The sequence below is a fragment of the Leucoraja erinacea genome, chromosome 21 (assembly GCF_028641065.1).
Source record: "Leucoraja erinacea ecotype New England chromosome 21, Leri_hhj_1, whole genome shotgun sequence".
NCBI lineage: Eukaryota > Metazoa > Chordata > Chondrichthyes > Rajiformes > Rajidae > Leucoraja > Leucoraja erinaceus.
In genome coordinates, this window is record NC_073397.1 from 18,749,844 (window position 1) to 18,763,984 (window position 14,141).

General features: G+C 47.7%; 1 protein-coding gene across 1 annotated transcript in view; it reads left to right on the plus strand.

The window, feature by feature from the left end:
• The window catches only part of raly (RALY heterogeneous nuclear ribonucleoprotein), a 36,367-nt gene extending 22,602 nt beyond the window's left edge, over window positions 1–13,765 (plus strand). Inside the window, exons 2-9 of the mRNA XM_055652288.1 lie at window positions 3,713–3,977; window positions 4,758–4,830; window positions 5,564–5,614; window positions 6,453–6,613; window positions 8,324–8,437; window positions 8,530–8,696; window positions 11,884–11,928; window positions 12,611–13,765. Coding sequence (XP_055508263.1) covers window positions 3,722–3,977; window positions 4,758–4,830; window positions 5,564–5,614; window positions 6,453–6,613; window positions 8,324–8,437; window positions 8,530–8,696; window positions 11,884–11,925 — 864 coding nt within the window. The 5' untranslated portion in view covers window positions 3,713–3,721 and the 3' untranslated portion in view covers window positions 11,926–11,928; window positions 12,611–13,765. The remainder of the gene's footprint in view (window positions 1–3,712; window positions 3,978–4,757; window positions 4,831–5,563; window positions 5,615–6,452; window positions 6,614–8,323; window positions 8,438–8,529; window positions 8,697–11,883; window positions 11,929–12,610) is intronic.
• The last annotated feature ends 376 nt before the right edge of the window (window positions 13,766–14,141 follow it).

Below are 14,141 nucleotides of genomic sequence, written 5' to 3' on the forward strand. Positions count from 1 at the left end.
CTGCCTCCAACACCCGCGGCCCATGCAGTTGATATGAGTTTTGACATTTTCGTTGATCACAGAATATCTCACAACAGAGCGAGAAAAATTTGTGATCAGCGTGAGAATTTGGTGAAATGCGTGATTCTCACGCTCAATGCATGGGAGTTGGCAGCCCTGCCTCTCTATCCCCCTCTACCCAACTCTTTCTCCCCCTCTCTCTTCTCTCTCTCTCTCCCTCTCTCTCTCTCCCCCTCTCTCTGTCCCCCTCTCTCTTTCCTCTCTCTCCCACCCCTCTCTCTCCAACTCTCTTTGTATCCCCTCTCTCTCTCCCTCCCACCTCACCCTCCTCCTCTCTCTCTCTCCTCTCTCCTCTCTCCCCCCCTCTCTTCCCTCTCTCTCTCCTCTCAACCCCCCCCCCCCCCCCCCTCTCTTTCCCCTCTCTCCCCTCTCGGTCTCTTCTCTCACCCCCTCTCTCCCCTTCTCCCCCTCTCACTCTCTCCCCTGCCATCTCTCATCTCTCCCTCCTCTCTCTCCCTCTCTCTCCCCATTTCTCCCTCCCACCTCACTCTCCCCCTTGCTCTCTCTCTCCCCTCTCTCTTTCTCCTCTGTCTCTATCTCCTCTTTTCTCTTTGCCCCCCATCTCTCTCTCTTTCCCCCCTGTTTCTCTCTTTCCCCCTCTCTCTCCTCTTCCCCCTCTCGCTTTTACCACCCCTCTCTCTCCCATTCTCCTACGCTCTCCCACCTCACTCTGCGCCCCCTCTGTCTCTCCCCTCCCTCTCCTCTCTCTCTCCATTCACGCTCTCTCTGTCTCCCCCCGTCTCCCTGTCTCCTTCCCCGCTCTCTCTCTCCACCTCCCTTTGAGAGTCTGTCCCTTCGGCACAGAGACTCTCGCGGCAGCGGCGCAACGCTTCCGACGCCTCCGACGGCCCGGGACTTGCTCGCACTGAAGCTGCTCGATGGCCGGAGCTGTTGCGGGCGACTTGCCAGCCCCGCAAACACTCGACTGCCCGGCAAACACTCGCCAGTCCCGGCTCCCCGCATCTGTTTCTGCCGCTGGTTCTGCTCCCATCCCATCCCTCCCTCAGCCCCGGCTCTCCAACACCCATGGACCATGCAATTTATCCGAGTTTTGACATTTTCGTGATCACAGAATTTCTCACCACAGAGCGTGAGAAATTTCTGATCAGCGTGTGGGTGTGAGAGTTTGCTTGAGGGCGTGATTCTCACGCTCAAAGCGTGAGAGTTGGCAGCCCTGTTAATTGGCTTCTGTAAATTGTGTAGGTGAGTTAGAATCTGTGAGTTGTTGATGGGAATGCGTGGAAAATAAGATAAATGGGTTTAATGTAAGATTTGGGTAAATGGATGGTTGCTAGTTAGCCTGGACTTGGTGGGCCGAAGCATTTCCTGCAGCATTTCACAATGGCACAACGAGAACTTAATGATGACAGAGAGACACAAGGAACTGCAGATGCTGGTTGACAAATAAAGACAGAAAGTGCTGGAGTAACTCAGCGTATCTGTCAGCATCTCTGGAGAACATGAATAAGTGACATTTCAGGTCAGGATCCTTCTTCAGGACCTAATGATAGTTCTCGATCATCCAGTCAAATAAAATGTCTGTCTACTTTGGAAAGGTAGAATGGTACAGCACAAGAACAGGCCCTTCAGCCCACGGTGTCAGTGCCATTGTGTCAACAATGATGCTGAACAAGACTAACATATCTGCCTGCACATGATCCATGTCCTTCCATTCCATTCCCTACTATGTCTCTTAAACGCCACTATTGTATCTGCCTCCACCATCACCCCTCACAGCGCGTTCTAGGCACCTGCCATCCTCTGTGCAATAAAGAGAAAACATGCCCCATCATCTCCTTTAAACTTTGCCCCTCTCACCTTAAAGTTACGCCCTCTAGTATTCCAGTCTATTTTCTGACTGGCTAAATTGGATCTTGAGATGATAAACATTATCCAGTCAATGACAGGAGGTTTGGGGCGGGCAACAGTGACACAGCGGTAGAGTTGCTGCCTCACAACGCCAGAGTCGCGGGTTCGATCCTGGCCTCAGGTGTTGTCTGTATGGAGTTTGTATGTTCTCCTTGCGACCGGGTGGGTTTTCTCCAGGTGCTCCGGTTTCCTCCCACACGCCAAAGACTTGCAGATATGAAGGTTAATTGGCTTCAGTAAAGATTGTAAATTGTCCCCAGTATGTAGGATAGTGCTAGTGTACGCGGTGATCGTTGGTCTTTGCGGACTCAGTGGGCCGAAGGGCCTGTTTCCGTGCTGTATCTTTTAAATAAGATGTCAGATGGTCACATCATGTAGTCTCCTGGAGAGGGTCCATGTGGAGATTGCTGATCCCTTGGGCAGTGTCCCCGCTTGTGATGGACATCAGTGTAGTCTCAGTGACCACCCAGTGCTGGGAAACATAGTCATACAGCATGGAAACAGGCCCTTCGGCCCAACTAGTCCATGCCGACCAAAATGCCCCAACTAAGCTAGCCCTGTTTGCCAGCATTCGGTCTATTTCTCTCTAATCCTTTCCTATTCATGTACCTGTCCAAGTGTCTTTTCAATGCAGTTATTGCACCTGCCTCAACTAACTCTTCTGACTGTGTGTGAATCAATGCTGAATCAGAATTGGAACCAAACGATACAAAACAAAATTCATACTGGGTCATTTTGGGGGCAAGAGCCCAGCAGGCACGTTCTGAACCGAGACACTCTGCTTGGGAGTGATGGGCCTTGGGTTGACACCACCATCTGCTGGTGCTATCCAGTACTGCAACTGGCTGAGATTAATTGCATTCCCTGTATAAAGTAGCTGAAGATAGACACAAAATGCTGGAGCAACTCAGCGGGTCAGGCAGCATCTCTGGAGAAAAAGGAAAAGGTGATGTTTTGGGTCAGAAACCTTCTTTAGACAGAGTCAGGGGGGAGGGAAACTATAGGTAGGCAAATGTTCAGAACAAATCAGAGCCGCCACCGATGACCAAGGAAAGGTGGAGCCCACAATGATCCATTGTTGGCTGTGGAAGAAGTGATAATGAAGGGATAGATGGATGCAAACAGTGGAATTGGCAGGACGTCTGGGTGGAGAGAGAAGGAATGCAGGGGTTGAAATTAGAACAATTACAGAAAGTAGTTGCCTCAGTACTAAAATATCATGAATGGCATTGGCCTTGGATAGACTCGGCTTGTACTCGCTAGAATTTAGAAGATTGAGGGGGGATCTTATAGAAACTTACAAAATTCTTAAGGGGTTGGACAGGCTAGATGTAATAAGATTGTTCCCGATGTTGGGGAAGTCCAGAACAAGGGGACACAGTTAAGGATAAGAGGGAAGTTTGTTAGGACCGAGATGAGAAAATCATTTTTTACACAGAGAGTGGTGAATCTCTGGAACTCTCTGCCACAGAAGGTAGTTGAGGCCAGTTCATTGGCTATATTTAAGAGGGAGTTAGATGTGGCCCCTGTGGCTAAAGGGATCAGGGGGTATGGAGAGAAGGCAGGGATGGGATACCGAGTTGGATGATCAGCCATGATCATATAGAATGGCGGTGCAGGCTCGAAGGGCCGAGTGGCCTACTCCTGCACCTATTTTCTATGTTTCTATGGCCTTAGAATCACTCACTGTACAGGGGTGAGGGAGAGGGTGCCTCTTCAGAAAGAATTAGAATGGCAGCTGAGAACTTCACGCACTGATGGATATTATTCTCTGCGATTCCAGGCGTCAGCCATGTCGCTGAAAGTACAGACCAGCAACATCACCAACAAGAACGACCCACGCTCCATCAACTCCCGCGTCTTCATCGGGAACCTCAACACGGCGGTAGTGAAGAAATCTGACGTGGAGACCATCTTCGGGCAGTTCGGCAAGGTGGTGGGCTGTTCGGTACACAAGGGCTACGCCTTCGTGCAGTACACAAACGAGAGGACGGCTCGTGTCGCTGTGGCCGCAGAGAACCGGCGGGTCCTGGCTGGACAGACCCTCGGTGAGTCCGACCACCGGCCCTGCGAGCACCACCACCACCCGATGGTCAAGAGGAGAAGCTTTTAATGTTCCAGAAAATATATACAAAAACCGTGCACAAACTCTCCATACATCCCCATTGCCAGAGGAGGTAGTTGAGTCAGGTGGTGCAGCGGTAAGAGTTGCTGCCTCCCAGCTCCAGAGGGCCGGGTTGGATTCTGATCACGGGCGCTGTCTATACTGAGTTTGTACGTTATCCCCGTGACCGCGTGGGCTTCTCGCGGGTGCTCCCGTTCCCCCTCACATTCCAAAGACAATTGAGTTTGTAGATTAATTGGCTTCTGTAAATTGCCCTCTGGTGTGTAGGGAGTGGTCAAGAAAGTGGTATAACATAGAACTAGTAAATAGGGGGACTTGGTGTCAGCGCCAAACTTGGTGGACCGATGGGCCTGTTTCAACGCTGTATTTGCTAAACTAAACTAAGCTATAAACTAATCATCAACGACATGTGGACAGGTACATGGATAGGAAAAGTTTAGAAGAATATGGGCAAAATGGGCAGGTGGGGCTGGCATAGATAGACATCTTTGTCGGCATGAACATTTTGGGCCGAAGGGCCTGTTTCCGTACTGCATGATCTATGACTGTGTTTTAGTTTAGAGATACAGCAAGGCAACAGGCCCTTCGGCCAAGCAAGTCCATGCCGCCCATTGATTCCCCGTTCAGGAACAAGGAGCGAAGAGTCCGGTAGGAATTAGATGGTTTATACTTTTCTTCACCTGGTTTGGTTTGTCTCTTGCAGATATTAACATGGCCGGGGAGCCCAGGCCCAACAGACCCAAGGGACTGAAGCGACCCAGTTCCGCTTTGTACAGGTACCGTCCTCACCACGTCTGGTAGCTCGGTCAGGCAGAACACCGGGGCTATGATGTAGGAGACAGAGTTTACGGCCATTCGGCCCAACTTGTCTATACTGGGGGTTCCAGAAAACCAGATCCCCCCGCGCACTCTTCAGTCGCTGGTCCCTTGTGTGTTGATCCAGCTTCTCCCTAAGTTCCATCACTCCGACACTCTGAGCCATGGGCATTGAATGTTGCTAGTTGGGTGTTGGACATTGGGCATTGTGTGCTGGGTGTTGGACATTGGGTGTTGGGTATTTGGTGTTGAATGTTGGGCATTGGAAATGGGGCATTGGCCGTTGGACCATGGATATTGGACACTGACGTTAAACGTTAACACTGGACATGAAACAGTATAGCACAGGGACAGGCGCAATGCCCGTGCTTCATTTCACCAAGTTAAACTAACCTCCACTGCTTGCATCTGATCCATATCCCTCCAGTCCCTGCATATCCATGTGTCAATCTAAACACCTCTTAAAACAGAGATGGTTGAATCGGATACAGTCCCCGCATTTAAGAGATATTTAAATAGTCAAGGCATAGAATGAGACGGATCTAATGAGGGCAGATGGGATCAGTGTGGAGGAGCAAAAGAGTCAGCATGGACAATGTGGGTCGAAGGGCCTGTTTCTGTGCTGGAATACTTTAGTAAGTACTTCATTCACAGTTTTACCTCCAGTGATTATTTTTTCCTCTCTCCTTAAAGCACCAGCTACGACTTTGCTTACGATTACTTCAGGGATGATTTCTACGAAAGGTAACGTCCGTGATTTGTATCGATTCTGCCGCATTTGGGTCAGTGATTAGATCGTAAGATATATCCAATGCAAGCTGTACGGTCAGCTGTGGCTCAGGGGCTGGGTCCCAATCTCCCCCCCCCCCCGACACTGGAGCCAGGGACAGGGACAGGGGCGAGCTCCACACTGGTGGGGAGGTTCCTTATTCGGGCAGGATGTCGGTTTGGGTCCTGCCTCTCCCTCTCAGGCACATATCCCGACCAATATGTCTCCATCCACTGACGTCACCAAAGCAGGTGATTTACTGGGTTACGGGGAGAGGTCAGGACAATGGGGTCCAGTGGAGAAACATAGATCAGCCATGATGGTGCAGACTTGATGGGCCAAATGGCCTAATTCTGCTCCTGTATCTTATGGTATCATGTTAGTCCTGGTAGAAACGCTGATAGTTTACATTGCTGTAGATTTGTTGGCTGCAACGTGCTTTGGAGTGGCCGACCTCCAAACCTCCGAGCACAAGCCTTCCATGGCTTCTGAAATATCTGTTCATCAATTAGCACAAGAGGAAGCCATGGACAAGGTGGGCCGAAGGGTCTGTTGCCAAGCTGGATGACTAGAAGCCAATCAGCTCTTCAGATTGTTCTGCCATAGATGATCCGTATCTTAACTTTGTCAACCAGATTTCCTTCAGTTATCCTTTTATATATCTCTCTCTCTCTTTCTCTCTCTCTCTCTCTCTCTCTCTCTCTCTCTCTCTCTCTCTCTCTCCCTCTCCTCTCTCTCTCGCCCTCCCTCTCTCTCTCTCTCTCTCTCTCTCTCTCTCTCCTCTCTCACACACACTCCCTCTCTCCACTGCAGGATGCACGAATATTCGAGTCGACCCTCTCTGGTCCCCAGGGCTGTCCCGGTGAAACGGCCTCGTGTGATTGTCCCCGTGCTCCGTCGAGGGAAGTCCAACCTCCCGCTGAAGCTGATGACCCGTTCCAGCACAATGGCAAAGAACGCTAACAAGTTAAAACGTGAGTCGTGTCTGACTTCAGCACGGAATAAAACCAGTTAGCCTAACTGCTGGGCCAGAAATATATGTCTACATGTGTTTATATGTAGACACAGGGAACAGCAGATGCTGGGATCTTGTGCAGGACACAAGTGCTGGAGGAATTCGGGACACAAGGAACTGTTTTGCAAAAAAGGACACAAAATGCTGGAGTAACTCAGCCGGTCCGGCAGCATCTCTGGAGAACATGGAAGGTGGAAGGTTTCGGGTCAGGACCCTTCTTCAGACTGATTATGGTGGTGGGGGGAGAATGCTGTAAGAGAGGACAAAGCCTGGCCAATGATACAGGTGGGTGGGGGCCGACAGTTAGACAAAGGCCAGGGGTGAAAAGACAAAAGGTGTGAAGCAAGGATGAGAATTGTGAATCATTCTGAAGAAGGGTCCCGACCTATCCACGCCCTCCAGAGATGCTGCCTGACCTGCTGAGTTACCCCAGCACTTTGTGTTTCCATGCCATACAACCACTTCCCCAATCATAGAATCTTCTGCTTTAAGTGCTTGGCTTGAGTATATGTTGTTGCTTGCGAGCATTGAACAGTACAGCACAGGAACAGGCCCTTCAGCCCACAATGTCCGTGCCGAACATGGTGCCAAGTTAAACTAATCTCCTCTGCCTGAACCTGATCCATATTCCTCCATTCCCTGCATATCCATGTACCTATCCAAAAGCCTCTTAAATGCCACTATCGTATCTGCCTCCACCACCGCCCCTGGCAGCACCACTCCAGACACCCACCACACTTGTTCCGCACATCCCCTTTAATCTCAGGATAACCAGAGTAGTGCAAAACCGAGTCCGTAGTCATCCAAAGACACAGTCCACTGAAGATTCTAATTACTGAGGTTGGTGTTATGCAGTGTTCAAGAGCCTGATGGATGTTGGGAAGAAGCTGTTCTTGAACATGGTGGTCATGGTTTTCAGGCTCCTGGATCTTCTTCCTGATGGGAGACATCACCTCCTGTAGATCCCTTCGATGGTGAGGAGATCCGCACCCGTGATGGACCGGGCAGTGTTCACCACTCTCTGTAGCTTCCATGGTTCCTGGGCGTTCAAGATGTTGAACTAGGCCATGATGCACCTGATTGATATGGTGTGTGTGTGTGTGTGTGTGCGCAGTGCGCAGTGTGTGTGTGTGCATGTGTGTGTGTGCGCAGTGTGTGCATGTGTGTGTGTGCGCAGTGTGTGTGCAGTGTGTGTGTGTGTGTGTGTATGCATGTGTGTGTGCTTGTGTGTGCATGTGCGTGTGTGCGGTGTGTGTGTGTGTGCAGTGTGTGCATGTGTGTGTGTGTGCAGTGTGTGCGTGTGTGTGTGTGTGTGTGTGTGCGAGTTCACCACCAGGTCCCGGGTCAGTTATCAACATCACTGCAAGATTCAGGCTCCTGCGTGAGATCTAAAATATCAAAGTTTTAAAAACCGTTTGGGAAAATAGATAGTTTTGGCAGAAGCGCGAGCTCTCTGTCCGTTACTGTCTCTTCATGCGATGTTAAACGTCTTCTTCTGTCCCTCTCCCTCTCTGTCTCCTCTCTCTCTCTCCCCATCTCTCCCTCCCCCTCCCTCTCTCTCCCCCCTCTCTCCCTCTCCCCCCCCTCTCTCTCTGTCCTCCCTTTCTCCCCTTCCCTCTCTCCCCACGGCCCCCTCTCTCTCCCCCCTCCCTCTCTCTGCCCTTCCCAGTGAAATCCAATGAGCTACAGCGGATCAAAGTCGAGCTGACACAGATCAAGTCCAACATTGACTCGTTACTGGTGAGACTGGAGGAGATCGCGAAGGAGAAAGTCAGTCACACAGGTCGGTGTGTGAGTCCCTCCGTCGCTGCTGCCCCCTCCCCTCTGACCCCATCTCCAGACCTGACTCCGCTCTGAATTTGGATCTTTCTCCAGAGTCGAGGAAGAAGGCAGATGAAGGACAGACTGAGGCGTCTCACGGAGATTCTACTTCAGAAACTGCAGAGACAGTCACGGAGGAGGCATTTGAGGTGGAGGAGGTGGACACTGTCGATCTGGAGCAGGAAGAGGCAGCGGCAGAGGATGATTGCGAGGAGGAGATGGTTAGTGTGGCTCTGCAGCAGTGATCGTGGCACCCTCAACCTCAACCCTCAATAGTTGACAAAGAGTTTAGATTAGTGTCGTTTAGTTTAATTTAGTTATGGTTTAGTTTTAGTTTTTAATTTTAATTTAGTTTTGTATTGGTTTTTAAATTACATTATTCGATTGGTTTAGATTAGATTGGTTCAGTTAGTTTAATTTGGATTAGTTTCATTGGTCACGTGTACTGAGGTATTGAAAAGCTTTTATTTGCCTGCTGTCTAGTCAAAGAACAGACTAAATATGATTACAATCGAGCCATCCACTGTGCGCAGGTAAAGGATAAAGTGTACAACTTCAGGGCAACTATAGAACATTGAAATCCAATAAAGTCTATCAGCGTGGCAATTACTCTTTGCATGTTTCCTTAAGACATGTTCCAGTTGTACAAGACGTTGGTGAGGTCACACTTGGAGTATTGTGTTCAGTTATGGTCACCCTGCTATAGGAGGGATGGCATTAAACTGGAAAGAGTGCAGAGAAGATTTACGAGGATGTTGCCAGGAGTCGAGGGCTTGAGCATGGGGCATCTTGGTCGGCATGGTGCCTGTTTCTGCGCTGCATGATTTAAAGATTCTATACCTTGATTGACATTTAACTCTTCCCATTAATATCGCAATAACCAACCAGAGTGCAGTGGAACCATTGCCCAGGGATGGACCAAGTTTGACCCTGCATTGTGTCCCCACATAAATCTTCAATGAAACACCCTTCGTAGCAAACTGTCTTCACTATTTACACTTTAGACACTTTGTGAAATAAATTGGGGTTTTATTTAAATTAAAAACTAATAATTAAGATTATGCAACCCTTGATTCCTTATTGAGGTCACATTTTAAAAACTTGCTTTTAAAACCTAGCAGATTTGTTAGTTCATGATCCAATTTGAAAAGTAGAAAGGGGGCTGGTTCAATATACTTTACTGGTACAGAATGCAGCCCAGTGGGCTTTAGAGAACGGAATCCACTGTCAGGGTTATCTGAGCACCAGCACTCTCTTGGCAGTGTAGGGTCGTGCTGCAGCTTGGATGATTTAACCCGTGCAATCTACCCTGTAACACCTTGCTCTCCGTTGTAAAGAGAAATGCAAGGACTTGTTCTTCTGCAACACCTCTCTTTGGTCAGCAGGGGGCACGGCACTGACCCAGCGATCAGCAACTCCTGTCACCACGCTGGTAAAGCTGCCGCCTCACGTCGCCAGAGACGCAGGTTCAAATCTGACCTCGGGTTTAGTTTAGTTTATTGTCACATGTACTGAGGTACAGTGAAAAGCTTTTGTTTCGAGCTAACCAGTCAGTGGAAAGACTATACATGATTACAATTGAGACAACTAAACTATGTAGAAGACAATTGGACAGCTTCAGGGATAGGAAAGGTTCAGATTAATGCTTCTTAAACTATTTCAATGTCATGGATCCTTGAGTCTTTATCACAAAATTTTATTCACCCTCGACTAAAATTTCTTCTTTTTCTTTGTAATTTTCGTCTTATTCTCCCGTGTATAATTTTATATATAATTAATTTTGTCACACGAGCAAAAAACAAAAATTAACTCACTTCTTAAGTGTTTATTGCATTCAATTTTTTGAACGTCCTAAAAGTATGTACAGAAAACTAGGAGTGAAAAAGAAAAAAAAGTTCAATTACCACTGGAGTTGAAAAATCATTTTATTAGAATGATAAAAAAAAACATTCCAACGTCTAAACTCTGGGCTTCAGCCCCATCCAACTCTTTCGGACTTTGATTACTGCAGTTTTTTTTCTTGGAAAACGAGCTAAAAAAACCATGGAGTATGCGATTTAATATATTAGTATCCAACTAATATAACTTTCTATAACTCCCCCTCACAATAACAGCTATAACAGCTCACAATACCACCAAATATCAACTTTGGTTGCTAAATTGCTACACAAAGTTAAGTTACAGTTCAACAGTTGCCTGCGGCGATCCTCCAGTGTTGTCATTTATAAAGTTATGACCCCACTAGCTAGTCTGGTCTTCCCGAAAAGACATATCCCAGGCATATTACAGTAAATTTGGGAAATATCCTGCTACTTTGAAATTAGGAAACCATAGGTAGAGAGAAAAAAACATATCAAATTTCCAGCTCCATTGCCATTAAAACCAATAAGAGCTCACTAACCACTTTAATGGCAATGCCTTTTTTAAGTATAGAAAATGATATATAAATATCTGAATAAATTAAGTCATTCACCCTTCATTCATCCCTCTAGTTTCATTCACCCCAAAATAATTTAATTCGCCCTTGGGTGAACCATTCACCAATTTAAGAAGCACTGGTTTAGAGGGATATGGGCCAAATTCATAGTGGGACTAGTATAGATGGAGCATATTGATCGGCATGGATGAGTTGAGCTGAAGGGCCTGTTTCCATGCTGTATGTCTCTATGACTCTACACACTGCCATCATCACAAAGTCAATGAGAGCTAAGTTTGAAATATTATGAAAGTTAATAAACAGAGGACTAACATGGAAGGCAGACAAAAAAGCTGGAGAAACTCATAGGGAGTTTCCTTTTCTCCAGAGAGGCTGCCTGACCCGCCGAGTTACTCCAGCGTTTTGTGTCCTCCTAACTCTTGTGTCCTCCTAACTCTTGTGGCCTCCTAACTCTGGGCTAACTCAGCCCAAAAAGTACATAGATTCTCGCTATAGGTCCACTCTGGACTGCCCTCAAAGACGAAGCAAGCTTGGAAATGTTGCCCAAAGGCGGAGACAGGCAAAATATGTTTTGCCTGGCCACGCGAGAGGGATGTGGAGTACAAGGAAGGTGATGAGCTGGAGGCCTGCAGCAGCCTAGGGCTCGCCTGGATCGGGCACCGATCATAAGAACTAGGGCCGACTGGACTTCGAACATGGTGCCAAAACCTGCTGCCTCTTGTATATGTGGATGCTATAGGTTGAAGGGCCTGTTACCATGCTGAATCTCTAAACTAACCTAAAGAGCTGATCTCTATCAGATGGCGACATTACAGCCATGACTCGGTTTGTAGTGTAAAATTCCATTGTTCTAAACTCTCGTTGCTTCACCTTTTCTGGGATTGTGTTCTGGTTTGATCACCTCTACCCTTGTCCCCTCTCTGACTGTCCCGAAATAAACATTGATTTATCTCCATTCTCTCTCCCTGCAGGAGGCTCGTCACAGAGCAATGGCAGAGGCAACGTTAGAATAGAAGGTTTGTGCTTTTATCATCCAATTTGCTTTTGTATCATGAGAGGAATAGATCGGGTGGATGCACAGAGTCTCTTGCCCAGAGTGGGTGAATTAAGGACCAGAGGACATAGGTTCAAGGTGAAGGGGGAAAGATTTAATAGAAATCTGAGAGGTAACCTTTTCACACAAAGGGTGGTGTGTGTATGGAACAAGCTGCCAGAGCAGGTAGTTGAGCTGGGACTATCCCAATTAAGAAGCAGTTAGACATGGATAGGACAAGTTTGGAGGAATATGGACCAAACGCAGGCAGGTGGGACTAATGTAGCTGGGACATGTTGGCCTGTGAGGGTAAGTTGGGCCGAAGGATTTTGGTTCGGACATATTTGGAGTATTGCGTACAATTCTAGTAGAGTAAGCTCATTGGACGAGGAATTCTGGGAGAGTGTGTTCATTGGGCAAGGAACTTGGTGGAGTAGGCTCATTGGACGAAGAACTCAAAGAGTGTGTTCACTGGCGCAAAGCTCTGGGACAGGAAGCTCACTGGACGAGGCATCAGAGCAGTGGGCCATTATTAATGTTGATGGTTCTCTAGTTAATGAAGTGAAGCTTTCCCATTGAGTCCACCTGTCACACTGTGTTGGGTGAATGTTTGACAGTTTAGACAGATTGCTTCCTGCATAAATTGGCTTTTTTTATTTTTACAGACTGAAAGCCAGTGGTTCCCAGCAGGCAACAAGTAACGGGGGGAGCGATGGAAACGGACTGAGCCTCGTGTCGCTTAATTAACCGAGAAGCCACCAAAGGACATCAGTGTTTCACCTCAGCTAGACCAGGAGGATGGGGACATCTGAAAACATTTGGGCATTCCCACATCACTGGGCAGATGATTAAAACAAAACCTGTTTGTGCCTCAGGATTGGCTGCAAGAAATACCGTGCACAAAGATCAAACTGATGGCCAATCAATCGCCTGTAATGCTCTGGGATAATCAGTAGATGTCAGATTACTCATTCATAAGTTGTATTCTCTTGGCATGTACAGTACTGTTGTCAATCTGCATCATTCTCGAGAATATTACCAATCTGGATTACTTTGTCGATGAGGGAGAATAAACCACCTCTTTCAAATTTTTAGACTTGAGGAACTGCAGATGCTGGTTTACAAAAAAAATACAATGTGTTGGATTAACCCAGCAGGTTAGGCAGTATCCCTGGAGAACATGGACAGGTGACCTTTCAGTTCAGGACCTTTTGTGTCTTTTCAGCACTTTGTGTCCTTTCAAATAATTATTTCTTTCATCATAGTCCGTTTGGCGTAACAGTGCCAGCCCTTGCCTGTGGGTTCCCAATGGCATGTTATGGAAGAGTGCTGCCCACACTAGTTCCATGTTGTCCCAGTTTCTCATCCACTCCCTGAACACTAAGGTCAATTTACAGAGGGCCAACTAACCTACAAACCCACACGTCTTTGGGATGTGGGATGAAACACCCGGAGGAAACCTACACGGTCGTAGGGAAGAACGTGCAAACTCCACACAGACAGCGCCCGAGGTCAGAATCGAATCCTGGGCCTCTGGCACTGTGAGGTAGCGGCTCTACCCGCTGCACTACTGTGTTCTTACTGACCTGCCTCTTTAGCCATTTACCAACACAGAACTAGTGTGAATGGGTGATCGATGGTCGGCATGGAATCGATGGGCGAAAGGCCTATTTCTATGCTGTATCTCCATAAACACTCTCCTGTAATGTTATCATCTCCTCCAGTTGGACATTTGTTGAACATAGAACCTCCCACCTCCTTCCCTCAATGGCAAATCCATATTAGCCAAATGGAAAGTGAATAAAGACCGCATTATCTGATTGGCTGACTCTCAGTCAAATAATTTTGCGTATTTATTTGAAATTGTTTAATACTTGATAAACAGAATTGTGCAAATAAATGGTTAGCTGCAGGTTGTGGAGCCAGGCCCAACTACAGCTTGCTGGGACTGAACAGACAGCAGAGTTGGGGCCAGTTGAGCAAGTCCTCTCTTTCTGTAATCTTGCAGTGGAGAGGCTGAGGGAATAGTCACAGATTACACTGACCAGGGCAAAAAAACTGCAGATTCAATTCCCCGCCCCTTGTCTGCTTGTTTAGGTGAATTACTTTCCCATCTTCTGCCGATGATCCTAATGAGTCTATCGTCAATCTGAGTGATTTGTGTAGGAGGGAGCTGCAGATGCTGGTTTACACCGA